The 21,164-nt window shown below is 58.3% G+C and overlaps 1 protein-coding gene and 1 long non-coding RNA gene across 8 annotated transcripts in view; one reads left to right on the top strand and one right to left on the bottom strand.

Annotated features, from left to right (window-relative positions):
* HDAC4 (histone deacetylase 4) overlaps window positions 1-21,164 on the top strand; it is a 294,826-nt gene that overhangs the window by 126,067 nt on the left and 147,595 nt on the right. For 4 of the 7 annotated variants that reach the window (XM_023259940.2, XM_023259939.2, XM_023259938.2 and 1 more), the window contains exon 3: window positions 17,714-17,785. The exons of 1 other annotated variant lie outside the window; for it this stretch is intronic. In XM_023259940.2, the coding sequence (XP_023115708.1) occupies window positions 17,714-17,785 (72 nt within the window). Of the gene's footprint in view, window positions 1-17,113; window positions 17,138-17,713; window positions 17,786-21,164 lie in introns of those variants that run through there. 2 more of the 7 variants (XM_045034699.1, XM_019838979.3) reach the window with 2 other exon arrangements.
* LOC109502972 lies at window positions 10,547-13,312 on the bottom strand. The gene is made up of 2 exons (XR_002161908.3): window positions 12,955-13,312; window positions 10,547-12,278 (listed from the first exon to the last, which is right to left on the bottom strand). It is a non-coding gene; the product is annotated as an uncharacterized LOC109502972 (long non-coding RNA).

Below are 21,164 nucleotides of genomic sequence, written 5' to 3'. Positions count from 1 at the left end.
GAGGACTGTGTAAGAGGAAAGGTAAAGAAACCAGAGCACAGGAAAACTGAGGGTCCACCGAGGGGAAGGAGAGCCCAGAAAGAACATGTCCTGAGTCCCGCGTGGTTATTCAAACACAAACTACCAATTTGCCCCTGAATCTCCCAGTTGTGGAGGTGAAGAGAGAACCTTGTTTGTTTTTAGGATTTACATTGTTCTTAAGAGGAAGCCGACCGGGTGTTTTTGACAGCGACTTAGAATCACACACGGATGCACACACACCTGAAACACAAGTTTGAGGAAACGGCATCATACGTAATGAAAGTCGTCTCCGTAACACGGAACTTTGTGTCAGCCTTGCACCCCGTGCTCGTCTGTGCACGTGTGTGTTGACCTGTGGCTTACCTCACAGCCGCTCTCTGCGGCTTACTCTTTCCTTCTGGAAGTGAGTTTCTCCTTTCTGAAATGATACTCTAGTTGTTCATTCAGCAGTGGTTTCTGATTGGTAAACACTCTCACACTTCGTCAGAACATTGTCTCTTTCCCCTTCTTCCTTGAGTGCTAGTTTAGCTGGGCATAAAATTGTAGGTGACACCGATTTCACCCTTTCACGTCTTTGCTTTGAAGACGTTTTAGTCCCTTCTGGTATTTTGTGTTGCCGTCAGCTAGTTAACTCTGGGTGTAATAATTGCTTCTTCCTGGCTGATCTGTCTTCTCTGTCTTGGGGCTTTCTGGCCATGTTTGATGGGTGTTCTGACATTTTGTTACAGTGTGTCTGGGTATGGATTTGTACTTACTTATCCTGCTCTGGGTTACCAAGCTTTTTAAATATAAGGACTCCTGTGTCTTTGGGGTTTGGGAATAGTCTCCTTCATTACCTATTTGAGTATTCCCTCTTCTGCATTTGCTCTATACTTCAAGAATCCGTGCCAAACCTAGGCTGGACCGCTTCATTCTTTCATCCACACCTGTCGTTTCTCCTTTGCGTGCTGCATTCAGGCTGCTTAGGGAGGTCTCGCATCCTGGTTCATTATTCCTGTCTTTTGCTAGATCTAATCTGCTCCTTTCAATTCTAGAAAATTATTTTTATTCTTTTAAAACAACTTTCTATTTTTCCAGGGTTTCCTTCTTTCATTATATTCTTTCCCTTCTTTAATGCCTTACTTTAAAAAAAATGCACATTTTCTTAATATTTGTAGGTGTTTTAAAGTCATTTCTCTGTTGGGTTGGCTATTTCTGCTGTAGTGGGTGATTCCCATGCATCAGTTGTGGTTTTCAGTTTTCTTTCTATTTTTAATGTTTATTTATTTTTGGGTGAGACAGCATGAGGTGGAGAGAGAGAGGGGGACAGAGGGTCTGAAGTGGTCTCCACCTTGATAGCAGAGAGCTCAATGTGGGGCTCAAACCCACAAACTGTGAGATCATGACCCGACTGAGCCGCCCAAGCACCCTGTGATTTTCAGTTTTCAGTGTAGACTCCTTTTATTTGGGAGGGTTTTCCTCTCCTTCCCTGCCTCCCTCCTCCTCCTTTCCTTCTTCAGGTGTCTCATGAGAGTCATTTTTCCTTGCTTTCCTGGGGTTCCAGGCTTTCACAATTCTGGACTCGTTTTTGACCCTAATTTCGAAGACCAAGGATTCTAGAGCTGCCTAAGTGATGTGACTTTGGAGGTCACACCCACATGGGTTTGAAGTTCTTGCAGGAGACTCCCCCCAGCTCTCGTCCTCCGTCACCCTGGCCTGGTGGGCAGGGTTTTCCGACCCCATTTTCATAGTCCTTCCAGAGTTCTGGCTTCTGCAGGGTCCCAGTTCGGCTCTCTGTCTGGGACAAGCTCATGACCATGTCACCCACCTCCTCTGGGCCAGTTCTGCTGACTCTTCGGCCACAGGGACGGACAGCTGGATCTTGGTGTACTTGCCAGAATACCCTTATTTTGTTTTTCCTTCCTTGTCAGTGGGACTTCTCTTTCTTTTCAGCTCCAGTGTGTATGTGAAATTGGGGCGGTATCGTATTCAATCGCATAGCCACCATTTCTGTATTCTTGTCGTGGGAGGTCAGGGGTCGTTAGTAGAGCGGGATTCGGGACCTAAACTTCTGATTAGCTTTGCATATCGCCCGCTGTATTTTGGACCCTGGTGGGATCTGTGTCTTGCACACTGTGAACCTGGGTTACGCCACAGGTGGCCTTGTTCATTCAGAAAAGCAACCAAGCAGCACAGATTCAACCACTGTTGTTTTCTGGTTCCTCTTTGTTTATAGTCAGGTTAAAGGCTTGCCCCTTTTTCTTATTGTGTGGGGATATTTCCGTGCTGGATCGGTCATAACCAAGTGCCCACCTAAGGGTGCTCGTGGTACGTGTGTGTGTATGTATTCCCCTCCCCCACTCCTCAGGGGCACTCATTTTAATTAGATTGCCTTCATGCCCGCCCAGTTGGACAGAATCTGTCTCTACAGGTGTAAGAACCAAAGAAACTGGTCAGAGAGTAAGAAAGGCTGCGTTTGTGTTTCATTTTGGTATAATTTCTGTTTCCTTGGTCCCTTGAATCTGTGCATTGTCACAGCGAATACAGTGGCATGTGATTTTTCATCTCGGTCGAAGGTTGAACAATATGAAATAAGCCTATTCCTAGAACCGTAATATCTTATAAAGTGAAGATACTGAAGATATCCTTCAACTCAACATAATGTATAAAGCAGGTGCACTCCTGGGATGGGAGCGCACCCGGCTCCTGCCATGCTTACGTGGCTCTGGGTGCGCCCGACGGGACGCTCTCTGACCAGTGCCGGGTGCTGACGGGTGGAGCCTCCAGCCGCCTGGGCCACTGGGCTTCTCATCGTGAGACCACGGCCAAGCTGAGCTCGAACTGTTGGTTTGCTTGTAGAGAACAAGAGTGGATGGTCGGAGTCTCCATAATGAGCGTGTGCACATACACACTTTTTTTTCTTTCTTTTTTTTTTTTTTAAATGTTTATTTATTTGAGTGGGAGAGAGAGAATCCCAAGCAGGCTCCACACTGACGGCACAGAGCCCGACACGGGGCTCGATCTCAGCAACCGTGAGGTCACGACCTGAGCCCAAATCCGGACACTCAGCCGACTGAGCCCCCCGGGCACCCCTCTACTTTTTTTCCCCTTAATTCAGACATTACTTGATTATAAAACAGAAGATGAGCGATTATAGTCTAAACACGCAGATATAATTTCTGTTCTTAGGACAACGAAGCTTTCAAAGTTTGGGAAATCTGTTTTAAAAAAAGCCACATGTAACACACTGGCCATTTAGCAAGACTGTGCGGCTCTGCACTCGGGCCTTGCGGTGGTGTTCGTGCCCTGGAGGCAAACGGAAGGAGGGTGGTGGGCACAGACCTGTTGGCCCCTCTTGAGAGGGACTTCTGTAGGACATTGGAGCTCTCGAAGGCAAAAGCTTCCCTCTTGCCCTGTTCTTTCGCTGCTGCCTTTTGACGGGCGAAGTAACAACCTTCTGATGACCGTGAAGGTCGGAGCCTAGGTTCCCCGTCGCGCACGATGCTGCCGCTGTTTGTGAGCAGGTCCCGTGAGCAGGGTGTCGGGGGGCTGGCATCCTCTCGGTCCTGTGCGGTGAAGAGTGTCATTGGACCCATTTTACAGATGTGAACAGTGGCGGGGGGAGGCCCACACTGGTCAGGTCGTTTGTGTGGTCGGGGGCCCTTAGCAGAGGAGCCAGGCATCGGTTCCAGGCACCCAGGCTTCGCGCTCTCGGCCAGAACCTGGGTGCCACGCGCCGCAGGCGCCCAGCTCCTCAGTCGTGCAGAAACCGCAGGCCGCAAAAAGTGTAGAAAGGACAGAAATTCATGCCCTGTCACTGACGTTAGCATAGTCAACATCTAACAGCCACTGCTGCTCCCGCGAGGGGCTCTATTTTTAGAAGATTAAAATAGAACCCAATACAGAGCAATCACTGTATTTTTAGAAACTAAAGTTAGTGTTGTACGAAAACAGTTATAAAAAGAATAATGATAAGGTTTGTTAGCCTTGATCTGGGGGAAGTTGTGATTTGTAGAGTGTATCCATATTGTGCAGAACGAAACGTCATACTGATTTCCGCAGACCGTGGACCAGCTTTTCCGAAGGCCCGGGCCGGGGCGGGGGGAGGGGGGGGAAGGGGGGCGGGGGCAGGGGGACAGGCTAGCCTTGCTGGAACGGGAGGTGTGCGTGGTGTTCTTGAACTGAATGATGATGACGGGGTTATCTTGAACGCAGGCACAGAGCGGGAAGGACCCGGGGCCGGTGCAGCGGCTACACTCAGGGAGTGTGGAGCCGGAGCGGTGTCGGGGGTTACGGGGTGGCCCCAGCTGCAGGCAGAGCTGCCGTAGAACCCCAGGGGGGCTGGTAGGTCCACACATCAGCCCACATGCCGGCAGCCTGGCACTTGGGTGCTGTGATCTGTGTGTCCCCCTGTTCTAAAATTATGTTTTAGACATTTTAGAAGATAACACTTTCTACAACGGCATGTTCTCTATTATTAGATAGTACCAAAATGGGAGAAAGTAAACTTGTTTTTTTAAACGTTCATTTATTTTTGAGAGAGAGAGAGAGAGGCAGAGGGAGAGGGGGAGAGAGAGGATCCCAAGCAGGCTCCGCACTGTCAGCACAGAGCCTGACGTGGGGCTCGACCTCACCAGCCATGAGATCTGTCTCACCTGAGCTGAGATCAGACAGTTGGACGCTTAGCCGACTGAGCCACCCAGGTGCCCCGAAAATAAAACTTACTGAAATGGTTTAAAGCTTATGACAGAGAAACCACTCCTGCTGAAAGGCCGTCTTTCCCTTAGCCCATCACCCCCCAACCCCCCAGACCCCTAGTCCCTCAGCCCCACAGGCCCCCTGCCCAGCACCCCCCAACCCCTGGCCCCCTAGCCCCTCAGCCCTGCCGTCCCGCAGCCCCACGGGCCCGCAGCCCTGCAGCCCCACAGGCCCTGGGCCCCCAGCCCTGCGGCCCACCGCCCCTGGCCCCCGCTCACAGTGGGGCCCTCAGCCCCGGCATGCTGGCTCACTGCTGGCACTCTGAGTGGGCTCCAGGCTCTGGAAAGACCAGGCGCCCGTGAGGAGGCCCTTTGCAGACTCGATGGCTAAGTTGAGGCAGGGCTTGAGACGAAAGGCGGGTCACACGGTGGGCTCTGGAGGTGGGAGTGCCACCCGGGCAGAGGAAGGCCTTTCCAAGCACCAGATCCTGGCAGAATGCACGAGACAGTCCTCTCTTGTCCCCCGTGTGCCATAGCCTCCAGGCTATGGCAAATGACCCTTCCTGTTCAGGTTGCTGGCAGGTGAGTGGAGCACGGCAGCGTCCAGGGGGGAAGGGTTGGCGTGGCCGGAGAGCCGAGTGGAACGTGTCACGGCACATAGCGAGGGACTTCCGGGTGCTTCCACGCCCGTGGCCTGCAGTTTGGAGCAGTGTTTTGATTCTGCACCCACTGCTCCGGCCCCACGGTGAGCTCGAGGGGAGGCTCGAGCCCGCGGCAGCCAGCGGGCAGCTCCGGGGTGAGGACAGGTAGGCAAGTGCGTGGAGCTGCCCTCGCCGTCCTCGCTGGGTTTGGGTCTCAGCGACGTGAGTCTCTTGTCACACTGGTGCAGCCTGCGATCCGTCGTCACCCCTGCCGGTTCCAGCCGGGGGGTCTGGGTTCTCCGGGTGCATCTGCAGGGTTGGAGACCTGGGTGTCTCACGTGCCCGCTCCCCGCGAGGGCTGACTCCCACGCGTCCTGCGGGGCTGGTCTCCGGGTGCCGTGTTGCCGGCCCGCCTGGCTCCTGACCGTGTCTGTCAGAGAAATGAATGAAATTACACCAGGCCGTTGTGTGTAACCAGAGGCCGTCTGTGCATCGCAACGCGAAACACGCAGCCGCTGGGAAATGCGACAGGTGCCGTCACCGCGTTGCATGCCTGAGAGACGCACCCTCATCGGCCGCGCGGTCCCGGCCGCGTCCTGCAGACGGGGCCGCGTTCCGAAACGAGGACCTTGCGCTCGGATGTGGTCCCAGCGAGGACACACGCCGCTGTTGGGGAGACACCTGAAAACCAGAGGAAGCGGCCCGCCTGGGAGGAGGACACCTGTTTTCCCCGCCGAAGTGTACTTTACGCGCTCTTTCCCGGCGCGAGACGGCAGAGATTTCTGCGCGGGGCGCGTGTCACTTCGTAGTCGGTTCCCTCGGTAAGAGATGCGCGCGTGGTCCGGAAGCCTCGAGCCCCTCCCGAGAAGCTGGGTGCCGGTGGGTGGCGGGAGTTGGGTGGGCAGCAGCCGTAGGGCTTACAAACTGGCCGCTTGGGCACCACGCGCCGTGACGAAGTACGTGGTAGGTCGCATTCTGAACCGTGGGCACGATTCCCGAACGCGTTGGTGCCCGCCCCAGAAAGTCCTAAAGTAACGATCAGAGGTGGCTTGGGAGTTCTGTTTGCTCTTCGAAATGACCAGTAGGTCGCTTAGAATCAGGCTCAGGGCAGCCTGTGCCCCGGGGTCTTCCGTCCTAGCCTGCATGAAAGCGCCCACCTGCCAGCTTTTCCCTGTCATTTCTGAGTGCTTTCTTTGCCTTGTGACCCCCACGTCTAGGCCACTGAAAGTCCCGGTGGATTAGCCCGCAGCACATATCCCAAGTCAGCGCACGTTTCCTGCTCCGTGCCGACTGTCCTGTCCAGCCCTGGACCTCAGAAATGGCCCCCTGGGCTCCTCTTCCCACCCCCATTCCCCTTCTTCAGGGCCCCTGGTGTCGGTCACTCTTCTCCATGGCAGCGAAAAGGAGCCTTTGGAGCAAAAGTCAGAACTTCAGTCTCGAGGCGACCTTCAGGAGCTGTGGCCTGGCGCCTCCCTGGCCTCGCCCGTGTCTTCCCACTTTGCTCCTGCTGCACGGAGCCCAGCCAGCTGTTCCGCCTCAGGGCCTTTGCACTTGCAGTTCCCGTGCCTCAGATGACATGGTTGACACGGCTCCCTTCCTGCGTGTCCCCCGGGTGTCACCACATCACGAGGGCCCTCTCCGATCACTTTATCGAAAGGAGTCACCCCCGGTCACATTCTTCCCCTGTGAAGTTTGTTTCCCGCACATGGTACCCCGCGATCTGTTTCTGTGGTCGCTTTCTCTTCCCCAGCGGCAGGTTGGGGTACGGGGACTCGACACAGTTCAAGGCTGTATCCCCAGAGTCAGGACAGCTGCTCTATAAGCAGTTGGGTGAAACTTACTGAACACGCGAGTGTGTGATGTGTTGGGGCCTGTGTCTTGAAGGGGTGAGTGTGGAGAGGCAGGGCCGCAGACTGGGCTTCCCACCGTGTGGCCCCCGTCCTCTCTCTCTCTCTCTCTCTCTCTCTCCTGGTTCCTTCGTCTTTACAGCGGGGACAGCGTAGAGTTTATGCCCGTTTCCCTACTGAGGACTGAACGGGTTACTGGGGTTGCAGCCCGCCGCCCGGCGCCTGACCCGAAGCGAGTGCCTGGGACGAGGGAGCCGTGGTTTCTGATCGGGGTGCAGACGACACTCTTGTGTCGAGTGGCTCCAGCAAGGTCCAGGCAAGAACAGCGGCTTAGAGAAACGAAGTAAACTGGAAGAATTGAAGCAGGCACAGCCCTAAACAGCCGGGGGGAAGGCCTTCCCGCGGGGCCACTGTGGCGTGCTTCCCGCGAGCATCCGCTGGATGTGGCCGCTCTGGCCGCGTGTCCCTCGGGCAGGTGCGCTGGGGGTCGGCCCTGGCGGCCTGCAGTCCCTCCAGGGCCTGGCGTGCTGAGCACCGCTGGAGGCCGCTGCTCAATTCCCTCTGAAATGTCACGTTAGAGGAAGAAAGGCCAAGGACCCTTTCTCTGTACGAAGAACACGGGAGGTGTTTAGAAGCCGGCGTGGCTGGGGAAAGCGTGAGCGGGGAGCCCGTGGCTGGGCCTCCTGGGGCGTGTGCCTCCTTAGATGCAGTCCAGCCACACGGTTCACATGCCTGCGTGGACGTTCTCCAAGTGGCCATTTTCGGATCATTGTTACGGGTCTGTGAGTCCTTTCTCGCGAGCTGCTCATCAACGTGTACCTATTTTCTGGCTTCCTGTCACGTAACCACAAACACCTTTCGGCTCATTTTTAGTGCCTGGCAGTGTGGGGAGTGCTCTGGGGGCCTGGCTTCTCCATCCAGCGGCTTTAGTTGCTGACTCGCGTTTTCAGGAGACGCTTTGGCCGCAATCGGGTGCCTCGACTTGGGCCGGAGCCTACGTCCCGGGCGCAGACGGGGCTGCGCGTTAGCGTCACGCAAGGGCACGGGCGGTGCCCTGTTCTTCGCACGAGTCATTTGGTTTCCTTTTTGTATCCGCGCACAGATGAGGCAACTGAGGCTGAGTTTAAGCAGCATGACTGCCGATGAGGCCGCACGGGGGCGTAGAAGCCACCAGGCCTGTCTGCCTCCGAATCCCCCAGGGCCGCACGTGGCCTCCCTGTTCAGAAAATAGGACGCCCGCGGAAAAACGGCAGCGCTGGGGCACCAGGAAAGGCTGGCCTTCGGGGTTCCATGCACGTGCAGGGGGAGAACGTGTGCTGTCCGCAGGCCGCCTCCCCGTCGTTGCCAACGGCCACGTTGCTCTGTGTCCTTACTGATTGAATTCGTAAGGGGCCCTATCTAGAAAACTCCCCCGTCAGTCACCGGGATGCTTGCGGCTTGGCCATGTCCCTTTGCAGAGTTCCCCGGGACCGGTGTCTGTTATTCCTTACGTGGACTCCGGGGAGGCGGCACGTCGTACATCTGAGGCTACTTCCCCCCCTCCCCCCGCCTCCAGCGGTCTTCAGACAGCTTTGGGGTGACTCACCAATTATGTCCCCCCCCCCCCTCCCCGCCAGGCAGATGGACAGCCTCGTAGGAGCCGAGCCGGAGCTGTTTTCAAAGCCAGGCGAGGACATTTTCTCCTGTTCTTCTAAATCGCTTATTGCCACTCGAGCAGGGCCGGGCTGTCCGGAGGGCTGGGGGGAACAGTGAGGACAGCTTCCCCGGAGGCCCGGCCCAGAGACATGCTGGGAAGGTCCCTCCAGGACGCATGGCCCTCGACCGGGGGGAACAGCCGAGCCTTTCCTGGCCTTCCAGACTGCAGCGGCCTGCCCCCTGCCTCCCTGATGTGGGGACTGCCTCACACCTGCCCCCTGGCACACCTGCCCTCCTGCACTCACACCCTTGTCCTGCTCTGTCCCTTGCTCGCTCGCTGTTATCCAGCTCAGTGCCTGAGCCGGGACTCGTGGGTGCGCGACAGACCCACTCTGCCCTCGCCCCCCCCCCCCCCCCCGGGGCACAGACGTGCCGTCTCCACTCTCTTTCTTCCCCCGCGTGTGTGCCCGCCACGTGCTCCTCCCCGTCACCGGGGCCGTGGACCCTCCCTCAAGCAGGTGTGGCGAGCCAGAGAACTTTCCGGAGAAAAGTCCCGAGGAGCAGGCCGCGACCCTTCCCTGCGTGGCTCTTCTCTTTGGCTCCTCTGCAAGCGGTCCGCGTGCCCGGGCCGAGGCAGCGTGGACGTTTGGGCCTGCTGGCCCTGATCAAGCCCCAGGTGTCGGGGGGCTCGCCTTGCTGGGGGTGTGGAGAAGCAGAGCGTGTCTCCCGGGGAGGCCACGGCCCATGCCACCCGGACCCCACTCGTGGAACAGGCGCGGGCCCTCGGCCCTGGGCGCCGAGTTCGGCGCCCTGTTTGTCCCCACGTCTCGGATGCCCACGGCCCGTTTGCTGACTTACGCGCAAGTTTGCTCTCGTCTGCGCAGCCGGGGCTTGGGAATAACTGAAGGTTGTCGGGCTCGTCAGGGAGAGAGAGCTGCTTAGGCGATGGCCTGGCGGGAGTTCAGCAGCGGCAGATGCCGTTCAACAGAAAGGGGGGGCTCATGTTTATTCTTGGCATCTCTTGAAAATAGCATGAAAAATTTCAAGTGCGGATGAAAAAGGAGAGACGTTAACGCATAGAGGGGGCCCCCGTGCCCGACTCCAACCTTCAGAACCCTGTGCTTTTGGGCCGTACACGCTTGATCGGTCCCCGGCCCAGCCTCTGTTTCCTGGAGAATGTGAAACAAATCCCAGATGCCACAACATTTTCCCGTAAATGCCACAGCATGTGTTTCTAACAGATAGAAGCCCATCAACACACTCGACAAAATGAATAATTCCTAAGTATCATCTCCTACCCAGGCGATGCTCGGTTTTGGCCGGTGGTCTTAGAAAATGTCTCTTTAGTCGTTTGTTCAGACCCAGGCGCAGAGGTCGGGACTGACGGACGGGTCTGGAAGGGCCCCTGTAGCGGCTCGGCGCCTGGGAGGAGCTGGGTCACTGTCCTGGGCCGCCTCCCACCCCGCACTTGACGGGGCTTAGCCTCTTGGTGTCCTTTGAACACGTTCCTTTGGACTCATGTTTCCCACAAACAGGTAGCTAGAGATAGTTTTGACTTTTAGGTGGAGGAGAGGAGTATTTCCTAGATGAGCCTTGACGTCTTACAAGTCTCTAAGGGGAAAGACCGTGTGTTCCTTCGTCACGTTCTCCTGATAAATACACACACAGCAACGTTGGACATGCCTCAGGAATTCACGGCATTTAACGCATTAAAGTTTAATTCACATTAATGGGCAGATACAAGCTTTATTGCAGAACTGGGGTAGTTTTCGGTAACTCGCACGGGGAGGAAAAGAAACACTGTGGCACCTGCTGCTGGAGGCGGAACTCGCCAGGGAGTGCCCGCTGGCTCGCCGTCCGAGGGGTGGGCCGTCCAGGGGGTGCTGGCCTCCCCGGGCTCGGGCACCACCGGGGGCGGGCTGTGCCAGGGCGGGCGGCGCCCAGAGGGCAGGAAGGCGGAGGGGGAGGCCAAGTCCTTTTGGGGAGTGAGTTCAGGTCATGGGGGGCCTGGGGGGATTTGAGTATTTTGCCCGCCTGATGAATCACTTCCGTGTCTCTGTGCGGGGACATTTCAGCGTAACGAGTCCCCTTTTAGAATTTCATTGAACAGGGGGGTCCGACTTCCAGGTCACTAATCGTGCAACTCTCTCAAGTTAGGTGCGGGGACTCGCTGGCCTCCCGCTGACGTTGGCACCGAGCCCAGGCCCCAGTGACCCCACACTGACTCTCACGTGTTCCTACCGCGCCCCCCGGAAGATGGGGGCGGGGTTCAGGGGGGCGAGCCGCTCCGGTGGCCCTTCCGTGCAGGCACCTGCTGCGTGCCGTAGGCCAGAAGCTGTGCTGCTCGCGGCCTGGCCTTCCATCCTCATGCAGGCCAGAGACCAGCCGTCCGTCACCAGGCAGGAGAGCCTCCCAAGCTTCGGCCCTCCCTACGAAGGCTCGCCCGTGTCTGGAAAGCTTTTTCCCTGCGTCGAGCTTCATACCGACACGCACAGGAGCACACGTGTCCCTGCGGCGGGGATGCGACTTTTCGCGTTAAGTAGGTTTCTACGTGAACCCGGGGCTTCTCTTGTTCAACATGAGACCCTGGGCGCTCGTACGACTCGGTGCCCCCCCAACCTGGGGACAAGCCGCTTTTACCCCCACGGCCCCAGTTTCTCGTCGAGCCGCACGCGCTTCCAGATTTGGAAGGGCAGGAAGGACCCGGATGCCTCCCTCTCGGGCTGCGGCCCTCGTTCGGCACGCAACGTGTCACGGCCGCTCCGACTCCAGGCTGCCTGGTGGAATGGCCAGCGGGCACCCGGGAGCCAGTGCCCCCTTGCCCCCAGAACCTCCTGCTCGTCACAGCGCGTGTGGGGCCACGGCAGACCCGGCGGCAGAGGGCAAGCCAGGATCCGGCCAAGACTCAGACTGGAGCTCACGCGCTTCGTAGGGAGGAGCCCCTTCCTGTGCATACGTTCTGGCATGTTCCCTCTTAGATTCGAGCTCACCTCGGATTAGATGACGGGGAGGGGGACGGGCGAGAGGGAAGGAATACCGTCATTGTTCCTGCTGGAAAGTCTGCTGACTGCTCCCCAGGCCCAGGGTAGGCCCTGAGACACAGGATTCGTTCTCAGCACGTCTTCAGGGCGGCCTGAGAGACGCGTAGACGGAGCAGCCCGGGGTCTCGCCTTGGGCGCGGGCGGCACGGGCTTGGAGCCAGGCCGGTGGCACTGAAGGCCGTCTCCGGCTCGCAGGGCGAGGTGGCTCAGGTGCGGCTCCGCCCAGCCCTGCCCTCCGCACCGCGCTGCCACCTTCTCCTTCGGGACCCGGGGGCCAGGCTGCCTCTGTGTCTGGTGTTTCCTCGCCGTGTCCCCGGGAGCGCGCCCCTCATGCTAATCCTGGGAAGTGGACACTACGGGCTGCCCACAGCATTTCAGCAGCACGGGCTCCGCAGAACGGCCTCGTTTCAGAGAGTGCTGTGTGGACAGGGACAAAAACAGCACCTTACAGTGGGGAGGCTGGCCCGGTGACCGAGGGGACCAGCCCCGGCGACCGGTCATGTTGCTGGTGTGTGATGTCACGTGACGAGGAGAGCATTGGACAAGTCCTAGTGGCGGGCCAGTCCCCAGAGTACCTGACCCCCCTCCACACTGTCCCCTCATCCCACGCGAGAGGTCAGAAGAAGCGTCCCAGCGCAGAGGGAGTCCTGTGGGATCCCGGGCTGCGGCTGGGACAGAGAGAGGGCAGCAGGGAGCACAGGAAACCTGAGCCGCCCCGTCCCCGTCCCCCCGGGCTTCAGCTCAGGGGAGCTCGGGCTGCCATGCCCACGGGAGATGCTCACCGCGGGGGAGGCGGCAATGTGACAGCTCCCCGTGCTGTGTGTAATTTTTCTGGAAATCCACAACTGTTCTAAAATAAAAAGCTTGTATAAAAAAATAAAAATGGATGGGGAAATTGGCTGGGACGGAGAGTTGAATTATCACTGCTGTCGCATACCTCGGACTCTGTGACCGCGAGTCAGAAAGCAGCTGTGCCGCGGCCGCGCCGGGCGCTGGGTCCGCGGTGGGGGGGAGAGTGTGCTGCCCGCTCCCGTGGCTTCCCCGCCCGCATCAGACACCCCTGTGCCGAGCACTGTTCCGGGGGTGCACTTACCCCGATCTTTCACATTCACGAGAGCATCCCGGCTGTCCCGTCCGCATCGCTGCCACGAGCCCGTGGGTCCGGGAGGTTGGGGCGCGTGCGGGGCAATCAGGGAGGAAGAAGGGGGAGGTCAGAAACGGGACGGGGGTCTTTCTCAGCGTTTCTGTTCGGACGCACCGTCCGTCCCAGCCAAGGATAAGGCAAGAAAGAGAAATAAAAGGGAAAACAGACTGTCACCGTCATGGGCAACGTGATCCTGCACGGGGAAAATCCAGAATAACATCAGGGAGCGGATGACAGCGAATGTGAGTCTCGCAAGATGCTGGGACACAAAACCAGCGTGTGGCGAGCGATGGCGTTTCTGGGTCCCGGCAAGCAGAAGCTGTCTAGAATGTTGTGCTCAAAATACCAAATACCTAGGCATAAACCCAAAGTGCTCTGATCACGCTGGGCTCAAAATTCTAAAACACCTTTGAGAGGAATGAGATGAAGTCACAGTCCCTGTTCACGGATGGGAGGCGCAGTCCAGCCAGTTAGTTCGCTCCCTCCCTTTCTCCCCTCCCTGCCCCTCCCCTTCCCTCTCCTTTCCCCCCTCCCCCCTACTCTTTTCCCCTCCCCTCCCCTCCCCTCGTCTCTTTCTTTTCTTTTTGTCTTTCTGTCCTTTGGAACTTGACAAGCTGATTCTAGGATTTATGTGGCAAAGAACCCATATCACCCAGGATCGTTCCGGAGAAGGAAGTAGGGATTCTTGCCTTGCTGGATATTAAGGATTATTGTAAAATGTCAGTATGATTATTGGCACAGGTATAAACACATCGGCCCGTGGGGCAGAGGATTGGCGGAGCTGGGGTGCCAGCCAGCAGCCGAAGTATGATGAGGCACTTGGCTTTCCGTTGAAAACTCACACACACACACACACACACACACACACACCCCAGAGAACCCTCACCTTCCTCAGGACAAAAACCGAGAGCAGAGAGAGAGGAGAGACCCACGTGAAAGGCAAGGCCGCGGGACCGGCCGGAGCCGGTTCCGGGGAGCGTCTCTGCCGCCTCCAGCTCCGGAGGACCCTCCTAAACCTGCCCCAGAAAGCATAAGCTTTGACAGGATCGACAGATGTGACCTTAAAGACAGACGGTCTCTGAGCTGAGGTCTGCAGCAGGCAGATCCCAGAGGATTCACCGTCAGGGTTTGTACAGAATCCCCCTGAATCAGGAAAAAAGACAAAACCCGGTTGTTTAGAACAGAGCAGAGGACTTGAATCCAGAACAGCTCAGGGTCAGAGGCCCTCAGGGAAGGGCAGGTGTAACCTTAATGAGACACCTCTCATCCCCACCAAGCAGGACAGTAGTGTGCAGGGGGGACGGGGGTTCTCTCCTCTCCCCTGCCCTCCCCTTCTCTTCCTTCCCCTGCCCTCCTCTCTCTCCTCCTTTCCCCTCCCCTCCCCTTCTCTCCCCTCCCCTGCCCTCCTCTCCCCTCCTCTCTTTCCTCCTGTCCTCTCCCTTGCCCTCGTCTGTCTGTCTCCCCTCCCTCTCCCTTCCCCTCCCTTCCCTGCCCTTCCTCTTTTCTGCCCTCCCTGCCTGACTCCAGCCCTCACCCCTCCTCCCCATCTCTCGTTAGGTAACCTGCATGTGGATTTCTCGTGTACTGTGTTTATTGGTCCGAGAAACATAAGTTTTTGGGCAGACCCCTTTTAAGTCTATCAGGAAGGGGCTGAACCTTTTTCTTCAGTGTCTGAGTTTGTTTTTCTGTTTGTTTTTTCTTGTTGTCCTGTAGATGATGTGGGGCTTGTCACAGAAATTGCCTCAGCGTCCACACTGTGCAGGCACGGGCCGGCCAGGCTCTTCGGGGTGAGGCGGTGGGGGGCCCCGCTGTCCCGGGGCCGCAGCTGCGCAGGCCTCTGCCGGGGTCTTACGGCCTGTGGCCGTGGCTGCGGCCGGTGGCCTGGGTCCTGCCCAGCGTGTGGCTCTGGTACCTGCCTGACCTTCCTCGTGGGTTCCCCGGGAGGCCCCGTGAGCTCAGGGGGAAGAAGGATACGAAAGCGCATCTGGTCAGAGTTCACACCCCCCCTCACCGTGCAGGCCCCGGGTCCACGGTCCCAGACCACAGAACAGGAGCGTCCTTGCCACACAGCCACGTTTCCCGGCACGCCCACTCATCCAGACATGCCATCGACGTCTTGCTGGCGACTCAGGGGGACGTACCCCAGTCTGGCGTCCAGACATTTTGGGGATGGGCTGAGTCAGCGAAGCCCTACTTGAACTTAGCACTCAGGGGCGATACTTGGGGATGCACTAAGGACCACGCATCTTTGAACTCACACTCTGAATCGAGCGCGTTGAGACTGACGCCCCTTCTCCCTTGAGCGTGGACATAAGTGACGTGTTATTATGCACCGTTTGTGCGTTTGGCTTTGGCGTAATTGGACCTCTGGGGCTCGGGGCAGACATGAACGGCTCAGGACCACACTCGAGAGGAGGTGTTCCCATAAGCTGGGGTGCTGGCCCGGCACGGCCACTAGCCGGTCCCAGGATCTGCAGTTTCCTCATCTGTCAACTGGCTTCTCGGTTTCTAAACTCTTTCTGGTTCTAGAGCCTTGGCTCAGATGGAAGTTGAAGGTGGACTTTGGGAGGTGACTCTGGGGGTCCGTTCCGGGGGACGGGATTGCAAGGTGGGGGCTTCCTGCGAACCTGGTTGAGAGCCCTGAGTGGGATGGTTTTCCAAGCACCGTGCTCCTGACCCTTGTCCCTGGGAAGCTACAGCTAGAGTAGGATTTTCAAAAGGGCCTTCTGGTGTCTCTGAAAGTATTTACAGTGGGATCCAAAGTTTTAAAAAATATATTGTATATGGATTTCTTATTGTTTTACGGAATGTGTGAGTAGGGGAGAAGGGGGGGTGGAGAGAGAGAGAGAGGGGAGGGGAGGGAGAAGGGGAGAGAGGGAGAGGGAGAGGGAGAGAGAGAGGGGAGGGAGGGAGAGAGAGAGGGAGGGAGAGGGAGAGAGAGGGAGAGGGAGGGAGAGAGAGGGAGAGGGAGGGAGAGGGGGGGAGAGGGAGAGAGAGAGAAGTTCACATACGCTCTGCATCCAGCACGGAGCCCGGTGCAGGGCTAGATCCCGCCACCGTGAGATCACAACCTGAGCCAAGAGTCAAGATTTGGACGCTTACCCAACTGAGCCACCCGGGTGCCCCCAGAATTTTGTATTTTTGAAAGTGAAAAATTTTGTTCATAAACAAAATACATTTCACCTATGTATTTTCAGGAAGAAAGGTTCCAGGGTGCTTTTCCGTCACCGTCTCACGGTCTCTCTCAACATGGCAGCCAGGGAGCTCATGTGGCAGGTGGCAGGCTTACGGCTGAGTGCTCGGGCTGGCGAGGGGTCCCGGGCTTTGAGAAAAGGCCCTCGTGCAGGTGTTCGGTGTGACACGGGCTGTCGGTCCCCCCGCCTCGGGGAGCCACGCACCGTCTTAGCCCCGAAGGCGCCTGGCGTCTTCTTGTAGCCACGCAGACACCCTGCCAAGTTGGGGAAGGGTTGCCAGTTGAGGGGAGGCGGCCCAGACGCCCCGTGGTGGCTTCTCCCCGTGGCCTGGGGGGGGGGGGGTCTCGTGGTGGCTTGTTCCTGTGTGCGGCTGCCCCTTGAAAGCCTCACGCCCTTCCCTCAGTCGGGGCGGGGGGGTCTTCAGATCTCAGGAGCACACATCTGGAGCTCCTCCGAGGACTTCTGTCCTTGGACTTGGAACGTGTTCCGAGACACGCGCGGGTCGGCTGACGCAGAACGGGACGGCCGTGCGAGGCGTTGCCCGCTGGAGGTAAAGAGCGAAGCGTTAGTACCGCGGCTGATCCGATGTCCTCCGTTTGGTCGTGATTGGAAGGTCTGCCTGAGGGAGCTCACGGCTGCTCTGTGAGACTAGCACTTTCTCCTCCAGGCAGTCGCGAGAGTGACGCCACGTCATGTCTGTCATGACGCGCCTGTCACCGCAGCCCGCTGTGCACCACTTGTCAGGAGCTAATTTTAAACCCAAAGTGTGATTCCTGGAAGTTTTGCCAGAGTTTTCTGGCTCTTCTGCCCGGGAGGAGATGGGGAGTCTCAGGGAGCGCAAGAGCGGCGGCTCCGGGTTTAGGGTGGTGGCCGGCAGCCAGCTCCGTCTCCGCGCCCAGCCTGGGGAGCGAGAGACGGTTCCCGACTACGGGCCCAAGGTGGGTTCAAGAAGATGATTCCTTAAGCTGCGAGTAGCCGGCCGGGCATCTTTGCGAAAGCGTGTCTGGGCGTGTTGGTGACCTCGGGCGTCCCCCCGCAGCACGCCGCACAGCTGCTCTCGGCCGGGCCCCCCACCCCCGCCAGGGCCGCGTTTCTGCTGTCACCCCGGCCACCTGTCAGCATCTGGGAAGAGGGCGAGCGGTCCTCCCGTTTCCATCATCTCCGGGCTCCCGGTCTCTGCAGAAAAGCTGTGCTGATGAGCACAAGTAGGTGGAACGTGGCTGGAAACCGAAGTGAACCGGGACGGCCGAGCTGGGTAGATGCCCTCAGGCCAGAAGCTGTCGCCCGCCCTGTTGCAGTCGGGACTACTCTGGCGTCCTCCGAGGGGGCTCTCGGTTTCTGATGCGGCAAATAAAAATAACCCGCGATGGAATTAAAACTGTCCTCCTGTAAAAATACGAAGGACGCTTGCCTTTCCATTGTCTGCGAGGAGCGTCCTCGCAGACTCTGAGTGTAAAGCATTTTCGTGGAAACGCGCGCAGTTTCTGAAACCAAATGCTTTCTCTGTCCTCCAGATGGACTTTCTGGCCGAGACCAGCCTGTGGAACTGCTAAACCCTGCCCGCGTGAACCACATGCCCAGCACGGGTAAGTCGGCACGCCCCGCCTGGTGGGCACGGGCTCATCCGGGGGGCGTTCGCAGGCTCCACCCACGGGGGGTGTGGGGGGCAGGTGGGCCATCAGATCCGTGGACTCCTGTGCTCTTTTCCGGGGGTGAAATAGGCCACCCGTTGTGGAAGTGGATTGGGCGTTGCCTTGAGGTTATTTCAGTGGCCAAGGAGTGAATCTTTTCCGTCTTGAGCTCCGAAGGGCGTGTTCTTCCCAGAGGGGCCACCTGCTTCTCTTAGGCGTGACCCCGGCCCCCGTCCGTAGGAGGGCCCCCGGGAAAGAGTTCTGAGCCCAGGCCGGGGCCGGAAGTCCCCCGCCCGGCGTGGCTGGGCTGCTGGCCGCCACAGGACCGCGGGCAGATCCCGCCTCACCCACGGCCCGGGCTTCTTATTGCTTTAGCCGCTCAGTGACAAGGTCTCCCAGTCGTGTTGTCCTTCTTTCGTCAACTAAAGAACGTCAGCTGTGATCAGGTGTCTTTGATTCCATGTATGAGATTTCCAAATATTACGCCTTAAGCAGCGTTAAGCAGCGTTTTCCGAATCTAGATGGCCGTGGAAACATTTTTTCCAGTCTTTTGCTTTCTGTGAAACACCTGCCCCCATCCGGTGTCCTCCAGGATTTCAGCTCACAGCCTGGGCGCCTTCGGGTCCCCCTCACAGGCCGCTCGGCCGTCCCTCCTCGGGGCCCGGGGTGTGAGTTGGCCGCAGACCCCCGGGCCGGCGTGTCGAGGCCAGCGCCGCCGGACCCTTGCCTTCGCCGAGGCCCGTGTCTCGGTGGTCCCCGGCCTTCGTGGGCGCCACCCCGCCCGCTCCCTCCGTGGGCAGCGCCGGCGGACTCCTGCCTCTGCCCCGGCCCCCGTGGGGCCCGCCCACCGCCGCGCCTTCCCCCGTGCCCTTGAACGAGGCTGGAGGTGTCGGAGGAGAGCCGTCCCTGCCTCTCCTTGGCGTTTCCCCAAACACGGCATCGTGTTGCTTCTCCGTGGTGCTCCTGGACGGTGCTCGGGCGCTCCGTGCCCCTGGGGCCGCTCACGGCCCGCTACAGCTTCTGCTTCTTCCCCCCGCCCCTTCACTTGTGACCCCGCACGGAGTGGGGGGCAGGGAGGCTCCACGGCAGCACAGGAGGTGCCCCGGTTTTGGTCCGTGTGGAGCAAACCGTGCTGGTTGTGACTTGCTCTTCAGCTCCTCCTGCCGGTGTCATTCCTGTTTAAACGCGAGTCCCCGTGTGGCCGGGCGTTTTGAGACTGGCTCCTAGAGCCCGCCCAGGGGTGGGACAGAGGAGACTGTGCAGATGGCCCGACGCATCGCAAAGGGGGTAGGTACGTGTCGCTCCCACGTGAGCCACCAAGAGGTGGGCTGCAAATGGATTTTCTGGCTCGGTGAGAACACGCTGCCTGTCGAGACCCGGCTTGGGACTCGGCTTAGTGTCAGACGGCCCGTGGGCTTCGCCTTTGGGCTGAGGGGCCCCGGGACCCCGCCGACCCCTCGGCTGTGGCCTGAGGCCGGTTGCTGAGTTTCCGTTTTGTTTTGTTTGCTCATCTCTTAGACGGGGATACTGATGCCTTCTCCGCAGGATTCTCAGAAGGATCGAATGTACAGGTCTGATTTTTAGTAGTTCCTGGACAGATGCCATCTCTTCGCGTCCCATTGGCAGACACGGAAGACCGTGTGTGGCGTAGCTGGGACAGAGCCGGTCCCGGGTCCCAGGAATGTCCCCCGGGCCCTTCCGCCTCCTCCCCTCCTTTGCGGGGAACCGCCTGCCTCGAGGAACACGCCTTGGGGAGCGTGCCCCCAGGGAACCGAAGCAAGTGCTTTCGCCTCCTGGGAGCCAGATCCCCGCGGGCCGAGTCGGATACAACTGCGTTTTCTGGTGCTTTTGCCTTTTGTGTGTGTGTCACCGGTGGTGAGTGCTTGCAGTGGGGGAGCCGTGCCCGTGGGGCGCCAGCGAGGAAGGGGGCGCGTGCACGCGGTGCCAGGGGTGTGACGTCGGCCGTGAGGCTTGCACGCGAGGCGCCGCAGAAGCCGCCGTAGTGAGGGGGCGGGGCCTTCCTCACGGATCCACGCGTCCGGCCGGGCCAGCCCACAGTCAAGTACGTCACACCAAAAATGTTGATTCAGGCTCATGAAGGATTTGAAACTTAACACGAAAACTTCCTTCACAGCCACACGGTGATGATGCGGGAGTAGCAACGATGTTCTCCGTACTTCTCTGTCCTTCCCCGTCTGCCTTGGTGGGTTCTCCGGCAGTCGAGTTTAACTTCGGCCCTCTTTTGACACGTGCCAGTGTGGACGCAAGCCGATCCGGGACGCGGTTTGCAGGAATGACTCCGGCGTCCACCTGGGGAGCCGGCTCCTTGAAGCAGTAGCTCGCGCACCGAGTAGGAAAGGGCTCGGGGGGCCTCCCCCCCCGTTGACCTGCGCGCACCTCCCGGCTCCTCCAGGTTGTGAGCGATGGTGACCCCAACGCGGGCTTCTTCTGATAATGGTTCTCTTTAAATGGGCCTTACAAAGACTGACTTCAAATAGAAAAGCACTATTCTCATCTTTGGTGTGCCCGCTTGAATCGAGACCTGAGGTAATTCTTAAACAGAATGACGTCTCGTGGCAGGAAAGTCTGTGTCGTACAAGGAAAAGGCCAAAATTCCAGTCAGTTGGGGTCACTTCTGATTTCTTAACCTCCCCTGCCCTGTAGCTTCTCACAGGGAAACAAGCCTTTCTTTCTGCTTTTCCTTGTTCTAAAATTTCTAATTGCAGGGGCACCTGAGTAGCTCAGTCGGTGAAGCATCTGACTCGTGACTTTGGCTCAGGTCATGATCTCAGGGTTCGTGAGTTTGAGCCCCACGTCGGGGTCTGTGATGACAGTTCGGGGCCTGCTTGGGATTCTCTCTCCCTCCCTCTCTCTCTCTCTCCCTCTTCCTCTCTCTCTCTCTCTCCCTCCCTCCCCTCTCTCCCTCCCTTCCCTCTCTCTCTCCCTCCCTTCCTCTCTCTCTCCCTCCCTCCCTCTCCTCCCCCTCTGTTCCTCCCTTGCTTGTACACGTGCTCTCTCTCTCTCTCTCTCTCTCAAGATAAATAAATAAATGAAGTAGAATTTGTAATTGCAAAGTAGTCATATCTTAGAAGAAACCGTACAGCCAGCCGCTTGCCCACCACTCAGATACAGCAAATCCTGTGCTACGGTTACCCTAGGTGAGCATCGTATTTCTGTTTTCTAAACTGAAATGACGCCGTTACGGGCGTGGCTACAGCTGTTCGCCCTTCCCGGAGACTGTCATTTTCCTTCCCGGGTGGGGACCTGGGGCACGGACGCGACAGCCATGCCATCAGCTCCGTCGGGTGGGGAGAGGTGTCGGGGATCCAGGGCA

Source organism: Felis catus, chromosome C1 (assembly GCF_018350175.1).
Source record: "Felis catus isolate Fca126 chromosome C1, F.catus_Fca126_mat1.0, whole genome shotgun sequence".
Lineage (NCBI taxonomy): Eukaryota > Metazoa > Chordata > Mammalia > Carnivora > Felidae > Felis > Felis catus.
The sequence above is the reverse complement of the archived record's forward strand: the minus strand, read 5'-3'. Positions and strand labels throughout refer to the sequence as shown.